The sequence below is a fragment of the Falco peregrinus genome, chromosome 6, assembly GCF_023634155.1.
Source record: "Falco peregrinus isolate bFalPer1 chromosome 6, bFalPer1.pri, whole genome shotgun sequence".
NCBI lineage: Eukaryota > Metazoa > Chordata > Aves > Falconiformes > Falconidae > Falco > Falco peregrinus.
The window spans coordinates 61472365-61495460 of record NC_073726.1 but is presented as its reverse complement, the minus strand read 5'-3'; the positions used below and the strand labels follow the sequence as shown (position 1 = coordinate 61495460).

Below are 23096 nucleotides of genomic sequence, written 5' to 3'. Positions count from 1 at the left end.
GTGTGGATCAGCTCTTACTAAGTTATGAAAGATGCTGAAGTCCTGAATTGCACTCTAAAGGAGCTGGTTTTTCTCCACTGACTGTAGAGCAACCCTGCAGGAGATTAGTTAGCTCCCACAGCCACTTCACTTAAGTACCTAGAGTTGAATAACATGAACTTTTTCCTGCTTTTGTGTATAAGCTTTAAGGATAATACCTTTGTGAAATGTATTATTGTATACCTTTTTAGGATGTGGAAGTTGTATGTGGTATTCGCTGAAACAGTGTAATATAATAAGGCATGCCTCTGTGACCTTGATTTGGTAATAGGAAAATATTACTATGGCTTGTTGCCAGAGGATGCGGTGGAGTGTACATAACACTTAAATCCTGTCTGAGCTTAATCTTCTTACAGTTTCGTAAGAATATACTGCTCGTGCTAAGACACACTGGTTGGTGGCAATCAAGCAGGAAAGTATACTGATAAAATATTAAATATTTGTATATAGGTACATGAAATTTGAGATGCTTCTCAGAGGCTCATACTCTGTTGTGGCAGATGAAATCAGCCTTATGATTCCTGTAGAAGGTGGTATGAAGATGATGTTTATCTGAATGAAACAGACTTCCATAATGATCTAACAGAACATATGGCAAAATAGCAGATACATAAGAAAGAAAGGCTCCCTTACTCTCTTCCCATGAAGAGAAATAAATGTTGCGTAATTTATTAATAGTCATGGTCTAATCCTGTAAACGACTCAAAAAAAGTGGTTGATGTTATACCAGTATGTGATATTCTTTCTTTTTATTGAATCCAGCTCTACTAAACTTTGAAAGATGGAGGAGGATTATCTGATAGCAATGTTGGAAAAAAAGATTGAATGGGGAAAATAAAACTAGCAGACTTTAGGCTGCTTAAGATAATTCTGGTAAACAAAATCTGGGTGGCAGTCAGATACCTGTAATGACATGAGTCTCTTGTTTGACAGCACTTTTCTTTCACTGGAGAGATTGTAATCAATGGTTTGGGATGAGGACTAGTGGGTAGATAGAAGGTATTTAAAAAGACTAGTTAAATGGAAGTTTGGATGGGTTGCTGCAGGTTGGCCAGTCTTAGGTAAAAATACTAAACTTAGGAATGAAACAAGTTTTATCACTGGTGGTTGGGGTGTTTTTCACTCAGATTTCTAAACTTCTTCCTCAGAATGAGGAAACCCAACTAGATTCCTTTCTTTTGTGTGATACTGGCTGTGCAGCCTAACACTCCTGCCTTGCCTAATGGTTCAATTCAGAATTTGGATCAGTTCAGAAAAAAACCTGAAACTGAAGATGCTTAAGGGCTTAGCACCACCATTTTCAGATGTCAGTGGTGCCTGAAAGAGAAGTCACTGCATTTTAAGCCCCCTCAGTTCCCAGTAACTGTCCTCATTTCATACTGGCAAGGATTGTTCTGTGTGATTATGGTTTCTGGGTGTTCATTAATCCTAAAAATAATGCCAAACAAGACTTACTGGTAGCCTTAAACAGTATGTCTATAAGGTTCCTTCTTGTGTGTCTCCTAAATAAGAATGCTGCCTTTTTAACAGACTGCTCCTGACTTCTTCCCTGGAGAAGGTCTTTAATCATGTTAAGTGCAGAGTCAGGAGGGCTGCATGATGTAGTGCTTAGATTTGTTCATTTTGTTAATGATTAACTGTGTTAACCATTAGTTACTTAACTTTTTGAATTTCTGCCTTGATGGTACCGGTTTGTATCAGTTGCATAGTAGCTAAAATTATCATCAGTATTGTGCAAACTAGTTTCTGGCAGTCACTCTTAAGATGCAGGGGGGCAGAACATTTAGGTTAGATTTCAGACCCCAAGACTTTGCGTAATTGGCAGCAAGGAAGATCATGGAGTTTCTTGGAATAATCAGCTAAGATTTTATGTATATATCTTTTAAAAATGTGGTCTTCAGAAGCTTTCATGAAAATTCTGAATATCGTAGTTAGATGACGCTAAGCAAAATGTGTGTAATGCCCTCTAAGAGTGTTGCTTGAAGACAGGTATGCTTTGCATCGGCATCTTTCCTGTGTTACAATAAGTCAGTCTCTTCTGCCTGCCTCCATCGTCTCTGTCATGCATGTACCTTGTGCAGTTTGCTACAGTGAAATTAATGGTGAACTTTCCCTTGTACAAAACTAGAGGAAAGTTGAATACCAGATGCAGAAACCTGGGCTGATGCTCTAATCTGATTTTAAAAATATCTGTGCATCATTTTTGTCTTGTTAATGACGTCATGTAGTTTTTATGGCCATTCAAAGCGAAAAAGAAAGTGCTTGCCCATTGACCTTTAGGTTGAGAGGAAAAAGTTGTTTTAGATTGCAGACCTGTAACTGTAGGGAGAGGTTTGCATAGCTCCTAAATGCCACACTGGTGTAAAGTATAGGCTTCAAGCCTAGTAGCTCTTACTTTGTAGCTGCTATGAAGAAACTTTGCCTCAAGAGCTAATATACTGAAATTACTTTTTATTTCATATTTGGTTTCAGTTCACAGACTAAGTTACCATTCTTTTTGATGTGTGTTATACTGTGAAAGGAACATGTTTGTGAGCATTTTGGTATATCTCTTCAGAGAGAAAGCTCAAATAATTTTGCCTTCTCTATGCTAGAATGCTGTTCTTAATTATGTTTAAATGCCTGCACTGAGCAAAACACCTGTGCTGCAGCAAGTGTCCTTGCATAGTATTAGGGTAATTCAAAACCATTTTCACTTGCAAACAAGTGTTAGCAGTCAAAATGATACCTTGGTAAACTAAAACCTCTTCTCTTCCAGATCCGGTAATAATTCACCCTGACAGTGTGTTGTTGAAAACTGAGAATTATTATTTAGTTATTTTTTCTTATGCCTTAATATGGGGGGGGGGGGGGTGTGTAGATGTTCTGAATATGTTATTACTCCTATCTGATATAAAGTTTGTTATATGTAAAACATTAATTTTCTAGGATAGGAGATAAATTTAATGCATTACAGTGCCATGCCAAAATTAGAGCAAGTGCAGGAATTAAAGTTGTCCCAGGGAGTTGGTATAATTAGAATATTTCCTTTTGCATAGGCCTATTCACACAGACATTTATTAACATGTTAGATGAATGGAGAAGTTCTGAAAGGTAGAATTTTCCTTCCTTAAATTCAGAGTAATTTGTGTATGGTGATACCTAAAACTAGATATTAATTAGCATGCATTTCACCACAGTAAAGATGCTGTGCTGTGTCTGGAAGTTTTAAAGGTACTCATGGGAAAAACTGGAGGTGAAAACTTTGATTATAACAAGCAGTTGATTCAACTATTAAGTTTCTTGGCAGGGGTTGTATCTAAAAGCAGTGATTTAAGGAGGTTTGGTTTTAAATGAGCAAGACTTGTTGCAGGTGGGTTGGACTGGATGAACTTTAAAGGTCCCTTCCAACTCAAACTATTGTATGGTTCTGTAAATCTTTGTAAATGCTTTTATGTTAGAAAAGTTTTATTAACACTTTAATGAGAAAATGCCTTTAGATGTGGTATAGCATAAATACAATTGGTGAATGCAAAATAGATGATTATTTGAAGCACACTTTATTAAAACACATTTGGTCTGAAAGATTCAAATATGCCTAATAAACTGCACGCTTATTCTGAATACCCACTTGTAAACTGAAGCTGTGTTCTGAAAGTCAAAAGCGGTATCCTTTTGCATTGCTGTTATATAGATATCGTAGGGTTGCTAGGTTTAATGTGTTTTGGGTTTTTTTTAACAATGTGCTTTCAGTGAGTCTTGCAATGGAAGCTGTGGTTTTGCTTTTTTTTTTTTGATGTTGTTCTGGTTTTGTTCAGGTTGGGGGAGTGTGTGTGTGTCCTCTGGCTGCTCTCCTGCTCCCTTCCTACATACATTTAACAGTTTGAGTCTACACCATTATGTCTGTTAAATGCATGAAAGAGTTCTGTGGAGATCCAGTTCTGGAGTGTGGTAAGAGATAGTTGAGAGATAATAGAGGGGATTTGGGGAATCAACAGAATAGAGATTAAACAGTATTAAGGGCAAGTTTAGGGATCTTGGATGTGAATTGGAGACTGGGTCAGTGCATGTAATCTTCTTGAATAGGATTTTGTGCCAAGTACAGACTAGAAGTTGTATGCTGTGATCAGTCAGGTAGGAAGAAAGAGATTGAGAAAATAGTGCAAATTGAAATGCTGATAGGAAAAAACCTAATGGTTTCCTGAAAGACAGATTTTTAGTTTTAATAGTTAAGAGCATTTTATGTCACCAGTTTCTCTTTATACCTTTTTCCTTATATTCTGTGATATAAAGTTTAGAAAACAAAACAACCACCACAACTAACAAAATCCCATCAAACCAAACCAAGAAAAGAAATCCAACCAACCCTCTTTTGGACTGTTTGAAAGGCATCCAGGGCACTATTGCAGCTTGTCTTCATAGCCATTTGTGAAGTATATGTGAATGCACGTGCTCCTGGAAGGCAAGATTCACATGAGTAAGATTAATGATAAGGTCTGTCATTTCAGGCTTCAAAAAAATGATAAAATGAAGGTGTACTTTCCAGAGTCCAACTGGAAGTGACTTTGGCCTGGGAACGTGGGGCCCAGGTTCTGTCGGACAGAAGCATGTGTAATTCTCATCTGATTCTTAAAATGACTCCTGTGGGCCTTCTAACTAAATGTGTATACAGAAGTCCCTTTTACTTTTCTTACTTCGCGGTCTCACTACCAGAGTTGTTTGTGGTTTGGGGTTTTTTTTCAAATTTTTGGTTTGTTCCAGTCAAAAAACATATGAGCATAGTTGCCAGCCAAGAAGCTGTTAAATGCTGGCTTCCCCTCGGACTTGCCTGCTGTTATCCTTTCAGGTTGAGTGAGCCGCACATTTTAGGTATTTAATAGCTGCTCTTGGGTTTTTCACCCAGCCTTCTATATATTATTTTTGATACTTTTCTTCCATATAAAGTTGGAAGCAATCTGTGTTAGGTAGTCATCACATATAACTGCTAAATCTCTAGAAAATGTAAAAAAGTGTTAGTAGATTTACAAGTCATGTATACCTGTATACCTCCTAGAAGGTGTAACATTGTCTTTGTAACCGGTTATTTCTTAAGATTCATTCTTTAAAGCGTAGGTGTTATGTGAACTCCTGATTTTAGTAAACCTGCTTGCTCGACACTTTGGTCTTTGTAGTGCTGTGGGCACTCGCAGTGGTGCAGCCTGCCTGTTGCTGGCAGCTCCGCACATTTTCATCCCGGCAGCGGGCACCATGCCTCCAGGGCTCCGTGGCACTGCTTTCCCTGCCTTGGTCTTGTGGTGTTACCCTCGCGGCCTTGCACACACACATACAGCAGGTGCTCTCAGAAATAATGGCCTGCAGCGTGGCCGTTGCCTCTGCTCCCCACCCCCCCTTGGGTGTAGCTCTTGGTTTACGGCAGGGCATCCAGTGGTGTGTGTGCACAGAGGCTGGTGACTGGCGGGCTCTGACTCAGCGCCTGCCCTGATCAGCACACACTTCGGTGAGTACCAACAGCACTGCGAGTAAGAACAGTTGGCAGAGTTTGAGCAGCTCTTGGTGAGAACTGCATTGTTACTGTGAGGAAACAGTGTTGTGGAGGAGCCACCTGTTACACTGGAGAGGAGTCCAGGGGAAGGGCATTCATCTGGAGACCCCCAGCATCTCTCTTTCAGCTAGCTGCAGGGTACAGCTTTCACTTTTCCTCTCCTTCCTTTTGTTTTTATTCTTCCCCCAAAATCTGTCACCATTGGAGTCTTTAGTTAACTGTACTCAGTATACTCAGTAAAAAATCTTTGCACATGTGGACCTGTCTCAACATCCTTTCTGCAATTACCTGTTTCTCTTAAAGACTTGCAGATTTGCAGTTGTGTGTCGTGTCGTAACCCCTCCCTTCTTTTTTTTTTCTTTTTCATTATTTACTGATTTGCTCATTAAATAATTTGGGTGAGGTTACAGCCAAGATGCATGAAACTGTTATATAGAGAGCTATTTTTATAAATGAAGGCCAAAGGTGTAGTTATAGAATGGTTTGGGCTGGAAGAGATGTTTAAGATCATCTGGTTATGACTATGTAGTCCTCTGGTATGCTACTTTTAGTGAGAGTTCAGGCTGCTGTGTTGTAAGAAGGACTTGGATTAAGTTTAGTAGCAGTATGCCAACAGCTGATTGCCTGGGTTTGTTGGGATTTTTTCAGTTGTGTGCTTTTTATTCAGAGTGACAAGATACTTCTAGTTTCATTTAAGATTTGAAGGTGTTTTAGTCCATTCAAGAGTTGAATAGTGTTGAGATGGAAACTTAAATGACAGTGCAGTTTGGTTTTCTGAGTTATTGTTGAATGTGTTATATGGTATTGAACTGCTGTAAGCTAAGTGTAATTAGACTGAACATGCATGCATCACCAAAATACATATCAAATACTGAAGGTGTGATAATCTTTGTTGGATTGTTCCTCTTAGTTCCCTTTTTCTGTTGTAAAATTATCTGGTTTTCCTCAGAAAATAAGTGTTTCTTTACACTTCCTTGCAGATTCCTGCTTCAGTGTCTTGAGGATCTTGATGCCAATCTGCGGAAACTGAATTCACGTTTGTTTGTTATTCGTGGACAGCCAGCAGATGTTTTTCCCAGACTTTTTAAGGTAAATGCCACCTTGCAGTTGTTTCTGTCCATAAATATGACTGAGAAACTAATTTCAACTAGAAATTTCAACTAATTTCTTGCACTACATACTTCAGCACACATTGTTATCCATGCAAATATTTAACTGTTCTTGCAGTTTCTCTGTTAGATTCAGGTTTTTCCCCTCTAATGTGCATATCACCAACTGAACTGAGTTGCTTTTAGACTTTACAGGTTTTGGTTTCTTTCTTTCCAGAAGTGGAACTGATTTTAAATGGTTTGTTAAGTGTAGGTATTGCATATTATTAAATATTATTATTAAATATTCCTTTCCAGGTTCCCTTTGAAATACTGAAATACGATTCTGTGCATGAGTCCAAGTTCAAAGCCTGACCTGTAAAAGCAGTGTCTTATTTAGGCCAAATATCTGCTGTGGTTGCTTTTGGCCATTAAAAGTATTTAATAATTTAATAAGTAGTAGGCTTGGTAAAAGCATAGTGCAGGTAAAAAGAAATTTCTAGTTGAAGAAGTTTAAGGCTTTTGTGGGAAAGGGTCTGATTATTGAGCAAATTAAAACTGTGAGGGATTGTTACTGATAGTAATCTGTATTCCATGGATAACTGTGTATTTAAGGTAACAATACTATAATGCGATAGTAAAAATGAATACTTTGCGGAATAATGTTAAAAATGTTTATCAAGTGACTGGATCAAGGAGACTGAGACAAGCAAGACTGTGGAGAAACAAATAGAGTACCTGTTTTTCCAAAGAGATCATCAGTTCAAGGTTTTTGTTCCTAAGTCTTCAACACCAAACTGAAACTCAACCAGATCTCACATTTCAGTCTTCATTCTTGTGCTTTATTTGTGATATGCTAACTGGATGATACTCTGACTGGTCTTTTCTTGATTTCCCTTCAGTGAAGAATTTCCTGCAGGAGTGGCATTAGTTGGTGCTTGCAAACCCCCAGATATTCAAGCTTATTATATCTGCCTGCCAAATTTGGTTTGATTGCATTTAAATAGGAGCAAAGATCTTGCTGTTGTGTGTATTGCCTTCTGGATTTGAGTGACCTGTGACAAGATTTCTTAAATAATGGCTACTTTGACAACTCCTGTTTCAGATCTTTCTACTAGGCTGATCTTTCTGTGCCTAACAGCATTGGGGTGCCACATTTTCAGAATATTAGTGCTGAGAAAGTAATGAAAATAACTTGTCATATAGATAGTGTACGGCAGCTGAAAAAGAGCATTCACATCTGTCTATGTCTTCTCGTTCCTCAAATTTCAAAGAAGTGTCTTTATTTTGTATTTGCTTGCTGAGGGGCTTTTCAGGGCATCCTCTATCCTGGAACAAATAAGAGGCATTGTTGAGGCTCTTGAGGACTTCTTCAATGTTTGGCTGAAGGCTGCCTGGAACATGCATCTGTCTCCTATCGCTAATCTCACAGCCTCTTTTGCCAGAGCAGTATCTGTGTATCGGGCACTTGCAGTGCAGCAAAGGGCATATAACACTGAACCAAGCTCTTCAGATCATCCTCATTAAATGTCTCAAAGGTGAGCGGTGATCCTGACCCTGAAGAACACACGTAGGTGTTTTTTGGCTGGGAGAAGATAACTTTAAATAACGGTAGGAGATAGTGGAACTTTTGTAGCGCCTTTGTTGGGAGCCGTGTCACAGATGCCAGCCTCTGTGGATTTCCTGGGGATGAAAGCTTCATAGCTGTTTCTTAGTAGGGCGCTCTCTTTCCCAGGCTGAAGGACAATTCCTTGCAAGAAGGCCTCAAGGTCCTTTAGGCTCTTTCATTTGTGTGTGTGTATATATATATATATATATAAACATACATATAAACTACTTTCCTCTTTTCAGTCCTTCAGAGCAGCTTTGATTCCCTTAAGATGCTGAATTCGGTTGGTATCACATGTTTTTAGCTGTACTAGCTAGGAGCACTGCTGCTAGCAGCAGTGGAGTGTCATCCTCTGGAGTAGTGCATAGAGACAGAATATTTTCTCCAGCAGACTTTGCAGGTCTCTGCAAAATTCTTTCAGGTTTTTTGTTTGTTTGAGGGTTTTGTTTGGTTTTTTGTTTGCTTGTGGCTTTTTTAAGTAACTTGAGGATGGTGTTTCCATCTGACTGCAGGGATCCAGCTTCTGCTAGTAGTAGGCACTCACCTGGCACCTGTTGGTAAACTTCAATTAGTCAGGTTTTGGTTGGTTCTTGCTTCATTCTCTTCAGTTTTTTCTGGTCTGCTCTGTATCTCCAGCTGTTTGGGACTGGCTTGGTAAAGCAAATAGAATTGGAACAATCTCTGTAATTCTTTAAATGCATCAACGTTGCTAAAAGTATCCAGCAGTATATGCAAAGCAATTTGTGTCCATGCTTCTTCTAAGTGTCTAGATCATGCTGATGTGATCTGGGTATATTCACATCACGTAGCACTTGTCTCAGAGTTCCTTGGCTCCCTTGGGGACATGGCTCTGGCTCTTGGACACGTTTTTTTATGGTTCTCTTTTCAATATGCCAGGGGAGGGAGAGATTTAGAAAAATACCTGCTACAGCTTGTCAGGCAGTGGTTTTACATTATGAAATGGGAAATAAATGTTATGAGGGTGTAGGAGGCTGCTTGAGGATTCAGGGCCTGCTGGGTCAGTCTTGGTAGACTTAATGATGGAAGGAACCAAGCCTTCTTTCAAAGAGCAGGCACTCCTTGACATCGCCTATCCTCAGGGTTGTACCTGGGCCTCACCTAGGAGAGAGCTGGAGTTCAGAAGTGAAATGGGCACCTTAGGTGAGCAGTGTAGAGCGCTGTGTGTCTCTTTGGTATAAATCCAGTTCTCCGAAATAGTCTGGCTGGTGTATTTAAATTAACTGATTAAGATTCTGAGGGATTAGAAAGGTATTTCCCAGAGTTTGATTGGCAGGATGGCTTTCTAGGATCATTGGGTGCATACATCACCTTTCCAATTTCCTACTGTTATGAAGCCTTAGCCATTAGTTGATCCCTTTCTTCACTTCTTTTCCCCCACCTGTTACTGTTGGCCTTGGTAACGGCATCTGTGACATGAAGGATATTAAACTTCAAGGTGTCCTCTGTTTAGGAGGGAGATTTTTTGTAATTGAGAATTTGAACATTGTCTCTTCTGGTGGGTGAGGGGTGAGGATTCGGAAAAGGGAATGAAAGTGGGTGGTGGGGAGGGTATTTTGTTCTGTTGTGCCCCCTGCCCCTCCCCGAAACTTCAGTTCTGCTCTTAAAGTTGACAGGCATGTATGAAAAGCTTTTCTACAGAGCAAAACTACTCCTGCTGATCAATGTCCAGAAGACAGCTTCTGTTGTCTTTCCCTTCCTTTGTGTCTCTTAAGGTATATGAATACTGAAGTTAGAGCTGAGTTTTCAGTTTGCACAGAAGCTGTCCTGTTATTGTATGCCCTCACACTAATGGGTCAGATAGAGGCTTTTTTTATGCCGGATTCCTAATTAGATGCCACAATGTTGGGCTTTATTTTTGTGAGTCTGGGTGCCTAGATGTATTTTGGGCCGTTGTGTATCTCTTGACAAGTTTCAGCAGGTCACAGCTGGTGTTCCATCTTGTCTGTATCCTTCCTGTTCTCTTTTCCCTCCCCCTCCATCAAGCAGCCAAGCTGAAGGACCACTTTGTTGTTGTTGTTGCAGGAATGGAATATTGCAAAACTTTCTATTGAATATGATTCTGAACCATTTGGGAAGGAAAGAGATGCAGCAATTAAGAAGCTGGCTAGTGAAGCTGGAGTGGAGGTCATTGTTCGAATTTCCCATACATTATATGACCTAGACAAGTAAGTTACCATTACCTCTAATTTTAAAAAGGAAAAAAAAAAGTATTAATTTTATGTAGTACTTGGTTAGATACTGTGTGCTACTTTCTTTGTAGAGCACTTCAAGTTTAAGAAGACTATTTTATGTTTCCCTTTTATCCATCCTTCCAAATTTTATTGCATACTGAGTAGAACTTAACTCAAGAAAATGATACATAACTGTATCTGAAATACAATTTTGATTCAGTGTTCTTTTGAAAATCATAGTCATGTTAATTTTCTGTCTTACTATAATGAAGTTCACTCAAACGTGCCTGTAACTTCTCCCAAATAAGATCTATTGTTGCTTAGTTGCTTTGTTAGATTTTTTCATCCTTATTTTACTTGTGGTACACAAGGAAGCAGGAAGTCCTTTATTTTTCAAGAACAGTTTCCTACCAGTTATGTATCCAGTAAGTAATTGTTTGCTATCCCTGTGTTGCCTTACTTAATGTCTTGTTTATATTTCCAAAGATCTATTTAAATGGATTAGTATTAGCTCCCTATTATGGAAACATAATTCACAAACTATTCAGAAGTATTACTTGGCTTCTCTTAAGTGACTTATTGTGGTAGATGCCAATTTTATTCTGTTACAAACCAATGCATGAGAGGCAGCTAGACATATGGGAGGAAAGGGAATTACTGTTTTGAAACCAATTTGAAACCTGATGCATTTTTTATCTTAGAACTCTTTTTCTTCCCTCTCTGCCCAGGCACTCCCCCACTAAATGAATGGTTGGTTCCATCTACCACTTTGTAAATTATTTCTGTGAAGTTTTCCTTTCCAAGAATTTTATATATATTTAAGGTGACAGTGCAAAATATGGAAACTGTTTAACAACAGTCATTGTATATAAACTACACCTTGATTTTCCCCGTATTAAGATGGTTGTAATATTGACTACTGTTCTCAATACCAGAGCAGAAAAATAGATACTTTTTTTATAATGCAAATACCATAGTCTTGTAGGTTACTTGCGTGTATCTCTATGTAGCTATGATCTCTCATCTGCTTTGCTGATCTGTATTTTTCTTTGCCTTGAGCTGTCCATGTTCATTACTTGTTCTTGAGTGACTTTCCTCACCCCAGGGATGAAGAATAGTTGACTTGGTTATAAACAGTTAATTTATATATCTCCCTAGTGGGGGAAAAAAAGGATGGTAAAATTGAAGTTCAAATGGTCTGGGTTGCCATGTATTTCTGTGATTTTTTTATAACATGCTAGTGGCAGGTAAGAAGATATTTCTCTATGTGTATATTTTATTTTAAAAAATAAATGTTAGGTATTATTGACTGACATACTACTTTTTTTCTTTTTTGTTTTGTTTTGTTCCAGAATAATAGAATTAAATGGAGGACAGCCTCCTCTTACTTACAAGCGGTTCCAGACCCTAATTAGTAGAATGGAACCACTGGAGATGCCAGTAGAGACTATAACCCCAGAGGTAATGGAAAAATGTACTACTCCGGTTTCTGATGACCATGATGAGAAATATGGTGTCCCATCACTTGAAGAGCTAGGTATGTTCTAAGATTGCTTTGACACTGTGAAACAAGTAAGATGTAATCTGCCACTAAAAGCGTAATACTTAAAATAACCATGAGAGAGGTTTTACTTACGGTTAATTGTTAAACTGATGCCAGTTATGACACACAAAAGGAGCAAGAAAGGATAATGAATATATTTTAGTTGTTTTCTTTTAAATGGAAGCTCAGTTATATCAAACTACATACACTATGTACCGTTTGGCTTTTTGTAATACAGCATAGCCATTTTCCCATGGTACCAAATAATCAGTAAGCTACCAATAGTCTTTGATACTTCATTTTGTATTAAATACATTTGGTATCTTTGTGTTTCAGGTCATTAGTCTGTCATTTTACAAAGTAATTAAAAATTCCCTCTTGTCTTGCAATGCAAAAAAAGATACTAGTAAGGCTAATAATTCTTTGAGAAGCTTGGGGAGCTGTGCACCTTACGTTTCTGTAAATTTAATTTTAAGAAATGGTATCAAGCTGTTGTCCTGTGAATCTCCCCCCTCTTTCCTGTTCCCCCATGCCCCAAAATACAAGCACATGTGGTATGACCTCCAAATTGCGAGCACAAGGGTCTGGATGGATTTTTGGCTGAGCTGTGACTGCTCTGTGTACTCCATTTGAACTCTCATACGGCAGACCTTTCTTTTCAAGGGTTTGAGAAGAGAAGATCTCACTTAACATGTCTACCTATAGTTTAACCACTGGGTATCTCATGCACTTGGTGAACAATCAGGGGGACCCGGGGAAGAAATCTTGTTACTTTCTTTTCATCTTTCTTTTGCAGCTCAAGTACATGTTTATGATCGAATGGACAATAATCCCAGTCGTTTATTTAAGTCAAGGTCAATGAAACCTAGGAATGTTCTGAAGCTAGCTCTTGTGCTTTTATTTTGATGGAAGAAGTTTTTAGATATTCTGTAAATTACAATTGCAATTGTTGTTTCTTAGGAGTAACTTAAAAAAAAAGAAAAGTTTTGAGTTTGGGATAGCCCACATATTGCAGAGCTGAGAATTGAAAAATGATAGAAAGGTCACTTGGTGCAAAAAAACCCCAGAAATAGGGAAACTGAGTAAGACCATTCAGCATGTAAAACTTGTAATATAAATCAATGTAAATGTAAAAGTTGGATTTTACTGCAAACTAGAGGTATTGAATGTGCTTTGGTATGACTTGGTTGCATGCTGTTCTAAAACTTGTACTTTGCCATGTGTCCAATTTACCACTATTCTCAAGATACAATAAAATGTAGTCAAGTATCAATATACTACAATTTTGATGCACTACAGTATAAGCAAACAAGAAAATTCCCTGTTTCAATTTAAATGTTTTTCAGGTTTTGACACAGATGGTCTGCCTTCTGCAGTATGGCCAGGGGGGGAAACAGAAGCTCTCACACGATTGGAAAGACATTTAGAACGAAAGGTATGTTTCAAATCATTGCAAGTATGACACACATGGGAAACGTAGTTACTCTTTGCAATCGGATATAAAAGGAATTGGACAAGTTGCTTAAAAAAAGAAATATCAAAACCACAAACTTGAACTTAATGCCTTGGTATACTGATATAAATCAACTTGGGTTTTAGTTTTAAAAGTTTATAGCATTATGTCTTTAATTTAAATTTTAGAGAAAGTCTGTGATACTGTTTTCTACTAAAAAATGAATTATTTTTTCTTTGGAGGTACTTTTGCTTGAAACATAATTTTTATAACTTTGAAGGGGAATTCTAAAGCTAATGTAATGCTAGTTGTCTAGGTTTTCCTTTTTAGAAGAAAGATAGGTAGTTATGGAAGACAGTTCATGCATTCTGCCTTGAGATGAATTACCTTCTAGAGATTCTGCTGATTCAAAAGGAGCACCTAGATATTGTACGTAATGTGACCATCTGTCCAGTGTCTGGGTTCTGTTATGGACATGATTTCTTGCTTTACATTTACAAGTTGCTACCTAGCCTGTAGTCTGGTATTGCTGTGGGTTTTTCAGGTTGTTGTGTTGTTGTTGTTTGGTTTTTTTTTTTTTAAGGCTTGGGTAGCAAACTTTGAAAGACCACGAATGAATGCAAATTCCCTTCTGGCGAGCCCTACAGGGCTTAGTCCCTACCTCCGCTTTGGCTGTTTGTCCTGTCGTCTCTTTTATTTCAAGTTAACGGATCTGTACAAAAAGGTATGGTTTCTACATAGTCAGCTACATGTTCTTAGACGTCATGGCTTTTCCCTACTACTTCTCCTAATAAAATGTTTTCTTTTAATGACGATCTTCAGGTAAAAAAGAACAGCTCCCCTCCCCTCTCCCTCTATGGCCAGCTGTTATGGCGTGAATTTTTCTACACAGCGGCGACTAACAATCCACGGTTTGATAAAATGGAGGGGAATCCTATCTGTGTACAAATTCCCTGGGATAAGAATCCTGAGGCTTTGGCCAAATGGGCAGAAGGCAGGACAGGTTTTCCTTGGATTGATGCGATTATGACACAGCTTCGTCAAGAAGGTTGGATTCACCATTTAGCCCGGCATGCTGTAGCATGCTTTTTGACTCGAGGTGACCTCTGGATTAGCTGGGAAGAAGGAATGAAGGTATTGTTTCTTACTGTTGGATTGCTTGAAGTGCCTATTGGAGTTGCTAGTAGTCATTCTAGAACTTTTACTGTGTGGTGGAAGCTGAATTTTAAACCTTAAACTGTGACCAAAGTTAAATTGGTTCTGATAAACAGTGATGTTGGTTTTGCCTGTTGAATGTCCTCTTTTATTGGAATATTAGAGTGTTTCTTGCAGTCAGAATAGGTCTGCATTCTTTTAAATTTGGGATTTCTTCCGAAATTTTGGCAGATAGACATGGATTACTCTTGTAATTGAAATTTCTTGCCAGTCGTACTGTGTGAACAGCTTCTGTTCACATCTCATGTCTGCTTCCCTGTGAAGGGAAAGCACCACAGGAATTAAAGGGAGAAAACTAAAAACTGAGCATGTTCTTTCAGCTATTTCTATCCCTTCACCCAATGTTAGAAGTGCAAGTATGGTTAAAATGATTTGGTTGAAGTTTCGGTGCAATTAATTTTTATGCAGTTCAAGTTCAAATTACAAATGCCAGTCTTCTGAAGAATGGAATAATTTAATCTCAGCCTTTTGAATCAGTTTTACGTTTTTAGAAGGATAGTACATCTTTTATTCATCAATGATAATAAATTAAAAAGTCTTTTATTTTTGAAATCTAAAAATGCATTTCCTTGCCACCAGATCATGACTGCATATTTATATATGTATATGATCTTATGAAATTTCATATTTCTTAACAAATCAGTTGTAAGCAAACACTTTCAGTTAAAAAAAACCCAAACTGTCTTGGTTACACAACAACATAAGCTGCTTTAGGAATTTTCCTTTTGCTGTTCATAGATAAAGTCATCAAAGATGCACATAACTCAGCCAAAAACCAAAGCTGTTTATTACAGATAAATGCCAACTTTCTTACTTTTGAAATATGGAGAGCCTGGCCTTGTGCAGTGGAAGGATGTTTGATTCATGCATCTGCATGTAGCAAAAGTTATTCTGGCTTTCTGCAATGATGTTATTTCCAAAGTCTTATTACATGGCAGCATCTAGTGGAACAGTTGTGTGCTAACAGTTAATGGTCATCTGAAGATCTTGTTATGTTATTAATTACTTTCTGTTTAGAAAATTTTTTTAAAGTGTTTTAAGATAAATCTTATTTTTTCAAATCAGTCCAGCTCCAGCCATCCTTCAGGGATTTACTTTTTTTAAAGGATGTGCATATGTAAGAATCTGGAACTTTTTTTGGTTGTAGCTTTCAGAGATGTCTACAAGGTTTTTTACAGGATAAAAGCCAAACAGCTATCACACTCTTGTTCTTGAGTTTGGCGTTCAGGTAAGTATTTGCAGTTGCATACTGAGCATTCTGTGAATGTTGCCAGGTAAGAAGGAGTGTTGCTACGTTAAAAAGCTGGGTTTCCTCTAATGAAACCAGAAACTCAGAACAATTCCTAAAAATGTCGGGGTGTCAAAGGTGTGCCATGTTCAGACTAATTTGTTGCTTTAATTTCTTTAAGGTCTTTGAAGAACTGTTACTTGACGCAGATTGGAGTGTGAACGCTGGAAGCTGGATGTGGCTGTCCTGTAGTTCGTTCTTTCAGCAGTTTTTTCACTGCTACTGTCCAGTGGGTTTTGGCAGGAGAACTGACCCAAACGGGGATTACATCAGGTAACTCACAAGCCAGAAACTGCAGCGATTCATGGATGTCACTTAAACTGTCAAGTGGCTTTATACTGAAAATGACCTTTTAATTTTTTTTTTCTTAAGACGTTATTTGCCAGTACTTAGAGGTTTCCCTGCAAAATATATCTATGATCCTTGGAATGCCCCAGAGAGCATCCAGAAGGCAGCAAAATGTATTATAGGAGTTAATTATCCCAAGCCAATGGTAAATCATGCAGAGGCAAGCCGTCTGAATATTGAGAGGATGAAACAAATCTACCAGCAGCTTTCACGATACAGAGGACTGGGTATGGTTATAGGCTATTGGCTTTATTTGTTTGAAAACTTTTCTCACCTTCTAGAAACTAATAATTCTGTCTTATAGCAATGGTAACCAGATGTGAGCTCAGTGTTGTGACTAGGGTTGTGCATGCAAATAAAAGGGAATATTAGATACACCCAAGAAAAGGAAGAAAGAATTTGAGTGGAGTGCCTCTTTCTAAATCTTACCTGGACTTTTCTTTTTTCTGTGCATTTTTGGAAGTTGTTCTATTAAACTGGGTCTTCTGATGCTTTTGTAAAGTTAAGTTTTAATACCAGTGGTTAGAAAATTAATGTGGTTCAACCATACTGTATTTGCATTTGCAAATGCTGTTACTCAAAGAGCAATGCAGCTTCTGGTAGCTTTCTTCCTAGTTAGGAAAGACTACCCTTTGCTCCTAGAGGTAAACCACATGCGCTTGTATTGCTTAGGTAGGTGTAAGCAGTCACCGTGTTCAGATATTGGATACTGAATCAGGATGCATTGTACCTTAATGCAGCGTAACGAATATGTGTAAATAATGAATATTGGAGAAGTTATGCAGTGTGTTGTGTAGAAAATGCCTGTTAAGTAACTGTGAACTAAAATTACTTGGCAAGATAGAGAGATGTTCTCCTGTTATAAAAGTAAATCACTCAAGGTGAGGGTGGAGAATTGGCTATCATGAGGAAAAAAGCATGATACACTTCATCTTTTATTTTTCCTGGTTTTCATTATGGCTATATATTTTATTTTGTTGCTTAGGTCTTCTTGCAACAGTGCCTTCTAATCCAAACGGAAATGGAAATGGTGGCCTAATGGGTTATTCACCAGGAGAAAGCATTTCTGGTTGTGGTGGTACAGGAGGTCAGTCAAAATCTTTCAGTACATGGAATTATTGGTACTGAACCGCACAAACTTCTTTTCTAGTGCCCTTGGTGTGTTATGTGCTAAAAAAGAACTGTTTTCACAAGACAGTTTTCAGTGCAAGTCACAAACATTTTCAGATTTATTCATGAAGGTTGGCAGAATTTGTATATAGACATCTTTCGAATATTTTTTTAATCCCAAACATGTAAGATTTTTTTAACCTGTTTTTTTTCTCCCTGAAAATTACTTATTAACATGCATCAAATAGTTCATTTTTTAAAAAAAGCATTTGAATGATTTATTATTATTATTATTATTGGTAGAAGTCTACAGGCATCATGATATTTGTAGCAAGGAGTGATTTGTGAATTTTCAAGTCAGAATTGTTAATTTATGAAGTTTTCTAATGCTAGCATTAGATAGCTTACTGGAATGTAATTCTACCATAATGTCAATGACAACACGGTGGGCAGTGTCTGAAAGAACTTAATATAGAATTTGTCATATAGTTTTGATGAAAATTGCTTTAGGCTATTAAACTTCCTTATGGTAACATGCAAAGGCTAGCATTAACTAGTCACTAAGAAAAATAAATAAGAACACTATTAACATTGTCTAAACCCACGGTGCAGCAACGTCTTGAATACTCTGTGTACCTTGGACTCCTCATTGTAAAAAGATACAGCAGAACTGGATATCTACTGGGATTCTGGTCTCCTTAGGCTTTAGACAAGGTTGGAAGCAGTTTGTGGAGGAAAATGGACCTGATTGTTGTCAGCCACTATGGTTCCTCTCAAAGAATTGAAGTCTAGACTCCTTAAAGCTAGCTGGGTGCTTGAGCTTTTCTTCCTTTTAGGTTCAGAGATTTAGAAAGCAGGAAGGGCTTAGTTTAAAAAACTAACATTATGTACACTCTTTTTAAAAGGTATACATGTATGCTTAAATGTACGCATGTACTTAGGCTTTTTATATCAGAAATGTATCCATTTTGTAGGAGGTTACTATGTATTCATCTGAGTTTGCAAGTGTGAATTTGGAAAGACAAAAATATTAGAGCTTTGGACCTGTTGTGAGGTGTTTTGGAAAAAAAAACACCCCACCATAATCAAAGTCTGCCTCTCAAAGAGGGGGGAGGGGGGAGACCCAACATCTTAAACTGCAGAACTGGAATTGTGTCCTCTGTTATGTTTAAGTGTTTGTTGTCTTGGTTTTTTTTTTTTTCCCCCTGCCTCTCCAGCAGCTCAGCTGGGAACTGGTGATGGTCATACAGTTGTTCAGCCATGTGCCCTGGGAGACACTCATACAGGAGCAAGTGGAATTCAGCAGCAAGGTATTATGGCAGTGCCTGTCTGTAGAGGATCTCCAAATCCTTGCAACTGTGGAAAACCAGACAAAACATCAAAATAACATGGATAGATTTTTGGTGACAGCTGCTGTCTACAACTTGAACTGACCTTGTTTCTGTTCTTGAAACATAAAAGTTATTTCTTAGAGTGAACTTGCTTGTCTTGTCACTTTTATCTCTCAAATGCTCATTTAGAACAATATTTGTATGTTTTGAGTGGGAGGGATCGCAAGTGTGACTTAAAAATAAATAAAAATTATCCTAGGTTACTTCAAATGAAAGATACTGAAAGAAAGTAGTTGACTTTGTATTAGAGAGCAAAATTTGCATGTTACTTTTCCCTGATTTCACTACCACTCTTCCCATACATAATAAATTTCCACAGTTTTTATGTGGATATTCTCATATTGTGGAGGCAAATTTTTGTTACCTTAACTATACAGAAACTTAAGCTGTGGTTTGTGATGGATGAAAGTTGCAATCAAATTTAGCACAACTGTTTCTCTGCAATCTTAACAGAGGTTGTGTGTTAACTGATCATGACTGTCATGTCTGTTTTGTTTAAGCATCCAGAATATAACCAGAACACCACAACTGTTCAGAATAAAAAACCTTGCAACTGCTTTTGCTAATTTACGCTATTTATGCAGGGCACTCAGTTTGCATCTTTAAGTTATTTGCATATACTTTTTTTCACAGCTTAGCTATGCTATAACAAAATCATAAAAAAGATGAGACTTGGCAGAACAAATGTTAAAATTTACAACAACTTAGAATTAAAGTGTTTGGATATATAAACATTCTGCTTGTTGCAAATATAATGCATAAATATGTAGGCACTTAATATTGTATTGTGCATATATATTTAACTGCTGTAGACTGCCATGAGGTTTTTTGGGTTGTGAGTTTTTTTGTTGGTGGTTTTTGGTTTGGTTTTTTTTTTTGCATAACTCTTCTGCATTTAGGGTAGTTTCTGGCAGGATTTTTCTTGATGATGGAAAATAAATCAATTGGCTCCTTTTTGTCATTGTATGCTTGCTTGCAGTTCTAAATTTTATTTATTATAATAAATATCTACTGTATCTGAACAGGTTACTGTCAAGCAAGTAGTATCTTACACTATGCTCATGGAGACAATCAGCAATCACACTTATTGCAAGCAGGTAATTTAAAGAACAACAAAGAAACAAAAACACTTTTCCTGAATATATAAAGGTGCAATAGAGTCTTAATGTAAATACTGGTTTTAAATTTAAATTATCAGGAAGAACAGCCCTTGGTACTGGCATTAGTACAGGGAAACGCCCAAATCCAGAAGAAGAAACTCAGATTGTTGGACCAAAAGTCCAGCGACAGAGCACAAATTAAACTGGTAAGATCTGAGACACCTTAAAATTACCCTCATAATGAGTAAATTCCTGTACAGATTTTGTGTCTGCAAATCTACAGTAACATTCATATCACTGCGATGCAAAGGATCCTAAATTAGTGCTGCAAATATTTCAGTTCCAGGTGCTATACAAACAGATAATACAAAATCCTGGATCTAAAGAGTTTGTGAAGTATGAGATAGGAAGCAGTTATAAAAAATAGAACCAGACCAAAGATTCAGACACAGATTGAGGTGTTAATGAAAGTGAGAGGGATAAACTGTGGTGTCATGTACGTTAGCAGAGCTGCTTATTTAGTTTCAGTTACTCTCTGCTCCTGCATCTCACCTGAAGTTGTGCCCAGTGCTGTTTGTGTGACTGTACGGTGGCCTGAATCAGAAGACTAACACCACTTGAAAGGGGCTGGGTTTGAGTTCTAGACATACAAGTGGACTAAGCGGAACATGTTTTAGAGAGAGACTGTAGAAGGCCTGCGGAATGCTGATGTAGTTATTGCATGTAGAGGTGTAGGGACAAGGAAGATTTGAAGCCTTGAGCATTTGTCATTGGTCTGTAACCTAAGCGGGATGCTCAGATAGCCAAGTTTCTCAAGGAAAGCTGTGGTGAAAAGTACTTGAGTTTGGAGGAGGAGGCATTGCTGCAAAGGTACATGTGAACAAGTGTGAAAATGTGTGGAGAGAAGCAGTAAATTGGGGAGTTTGATATGCGTGAAATCATCAACATAGAGAAGATAACTGGATTTTGTGTTTTGGATAGAGTTACTTAGGAACAGGATAGAGAAAAAGAGAAGGCCAAAGATGTTATACCGCTTCCCTCAGTGAGCTCAATTTGAGAGGAATAAGGAAGATGACCTGAAAGACAAGTTAAAGAGTAATTACTTAAGTGGAAAGCCAAGGAATGGAGGGCTGTCTGAAGCAAGAGGGGACAAGACTTCAAAACTAGGAGTGTGACAGCATAGATTAAAGGTGATGTCATTCCATCTTTATCTTTTACAAAAAGAGTTGGTCAGTATAGATGAGATAATGGCATGTGGAGAGACTTCAGTGGAATTGGAAGATAGGGGTTCCCTACAGCAAGTATAGAAGATGCATTCAGCATCTCTAGAGATGAAATGGGAAATTCAGTCCACTTCATTTGGATTTGATAGCAAGATCTAATTTTGCTTGTTATGTGGTATTAGCAGTTTGACAAAGTTATTGTGGTGCATTATGAACAATCGTGTTGTACTGATTTGGTTCAGTGAAGAACCGCAGCATTGTTTCCATAATGTTACTTGAAGTGAGCTGAGACCTTAGTGATTGATCCACCTGCTATTTTCGCACACATTGGAAGCACTGTAAACTGTGCTTCTGTGTTCTCAAATTGATTTCTGGTACTCGGATGGGCCTGAGTGGAACGCAATTCCGAGAGAGTCCGTGTTTCAGTAGCTGTCTGATCCATAGCATGTGTAGATTCATTCAGCATCCGTGTTTTGTATTGCAGAATTCCTTAGGTGCTCGTGTCTGTGTAGAAGAAGTGCCTGCAGAGCGAACGTCTGGTTCCAGTCTAAGCTCTTTTTCAATTGAGAGACAGGTTGGAGGGGTTTCCAGTTTGGCAGAGAAGACTGATTTTGTTAGGAGTGTCCAAAGCATGCTGCAAAAGCATTATAGTCAAATATAAAAAGCAGCCAAGATCATACCCAAAACCACTGCTGGCTAAAGGATGTGCGCCTTCTGAATAGCACTAAAGTACAGAGGCTGTTGGGTTTCTCTCTCTCTTTTCCCCGCCCCCCCCCCCCCCCTTTTTTTTTTTTCCTGGTTTGTTTTTTTTTTCCTTCCCCTTTTAGCCTCTAGGGAGTAAGAAATAAGAATGCTGAGTATTTGGGCCAGTACAAATGGGGACAGAGCTTCCTGCACAGAGAAGGGGGGAAAGAATATTGGTCCCTTGAATTATTTCTGCCTTCTTCGAAGACTCATGACAAACTGCCTAAGAATAATTTTTTTATTTTTTTCTTGCAGCATTATTAGAAGAGAAGATAACCACTCCAAGAACACACAGGACAAAATTTCTGCTATTCTGTATTGGAACTAAAGTGTTGTGAGAGTACATGTACTAAAATGACATACTTTTTCATAAATTATTTTCAATTGTTCTCAGTTGTAAACAAGTCCAATTTTTGGAATGCATTATTTCTAACTGGCATTTCTATGGTTTTTAACTTTTTAATGACTCTTTCACAAAGCGCAAATTGAGTTTTGTATATAAAGTATTTGGTGAAGAATTTGCTAACTTAATGTAAATATAAACATTCATGATTAGCGATAGACCCATCAATATATTTTTGATAATCTTTCATGTATATGGTAGTAGGCAAAGCTATAGTGTTCTGTAAAATGGATGGACATAGAAGGTTTTGAAGCTTTTAAATTGTTATTATTTTTAGATTCCAGAACTTGACCTCTGTATGATGAACTTCATATTTTCAGAATGTAAGTGCTTAGGACTGTGTTTAATCAAATACAGTAGAGTTGTAACCTTTGTTAATCACATCTGTATATAGGTCATGCCAATTTTTTGTCGAGTTGTAAAATTTTCATGTTTATGTCCAGTCCTGTATCTCCCAGTTGCCTTGTTCAGTAATGACATACCTTGTTAATAAAAGAAAATTGTATATAAAGATATGTATGTCTGTCCTCTGTGTACTCTTTTTTTACTCTAGCACATATTTCCAAAACCATTTCAGGAAGAAAGAAGAAAAATGTAATTTTTAGACTTGATCTAGAAGTGCACAGTGAACCATACTACCTTTCACTAGAAGTTTCACGATACTGAAGCAAAACTGTCCACGTTACTCGGGTCTTTTTGTTGAAATTGCATGCAGGTATGTATTCTTGTCATTAAATGTTTTTCACCAATGTATTTATTAAGTATTTCTTCAAAATCTAGGGGTTGTTTGGGTTTGGGGTTTTTTTTGCTATAATTGCAATTTGCATCA

The 23096-nt window shown here is 37.7% G+C and overlaps 1 protein-coding gene across 2 annotated transcripts in view; it reads left to right on the top strand.

The window, feature by feature from the left end:
* The window catches only part of CRY1 (cryptochrome circadian regulator 1), a 38856-nt gene extending 16074 nt beyond the window's left edge, over positions 1-22782 (top strand). The window contains exons 2-14 of one of the 2 annotated variants that reach the window (XM_027786639.2): positions 6541-6649; positions 10301-10443; positions 11802-11986; positions 13339-13427; positions 14029-14169; positions 14268-14579; positions 16070-16221; positions 16321-16523; positions 17282-17383; positions 18627-18716; positions 19823-19894; positions 19996-20103; positions 22120-22782. In XM_027786639.2, the coding sequence (XP_027642440.1) occupies positions 6541-6649; positions 10301-10443; positions 11802-11986; positions 13339-13427; positions 14029-14169; positions 14268-14579; positions 16070-16221; positions 16321-16523; positions 17282-17383; positions 18627-18716; positions 19823-19894; positions 19996-20099 (1702 nt within the window). In that variant the 3' untranslated portion in view covers positions 20100-20103; positions 22120-22782. Of the gene's footprint in view, positions 1-6540; positions 6650-10300; positions 10444-11801; positions 11987-13338; positions 13428-14028; positions 14170-14267; positions 14580-16069; positions 16222-16320; positions 16524-17281; positions 17384-18623; positions 18717-19822; positions 19895-19995; positions 20104-22119 lie in introns of both variants that reach the window. The other variant, XM_005237343.3, reaches the window with a different exon arrangement.
* The last annotated feature ends 314 nt before the right edge of the window (positions 22783-23096 follow it).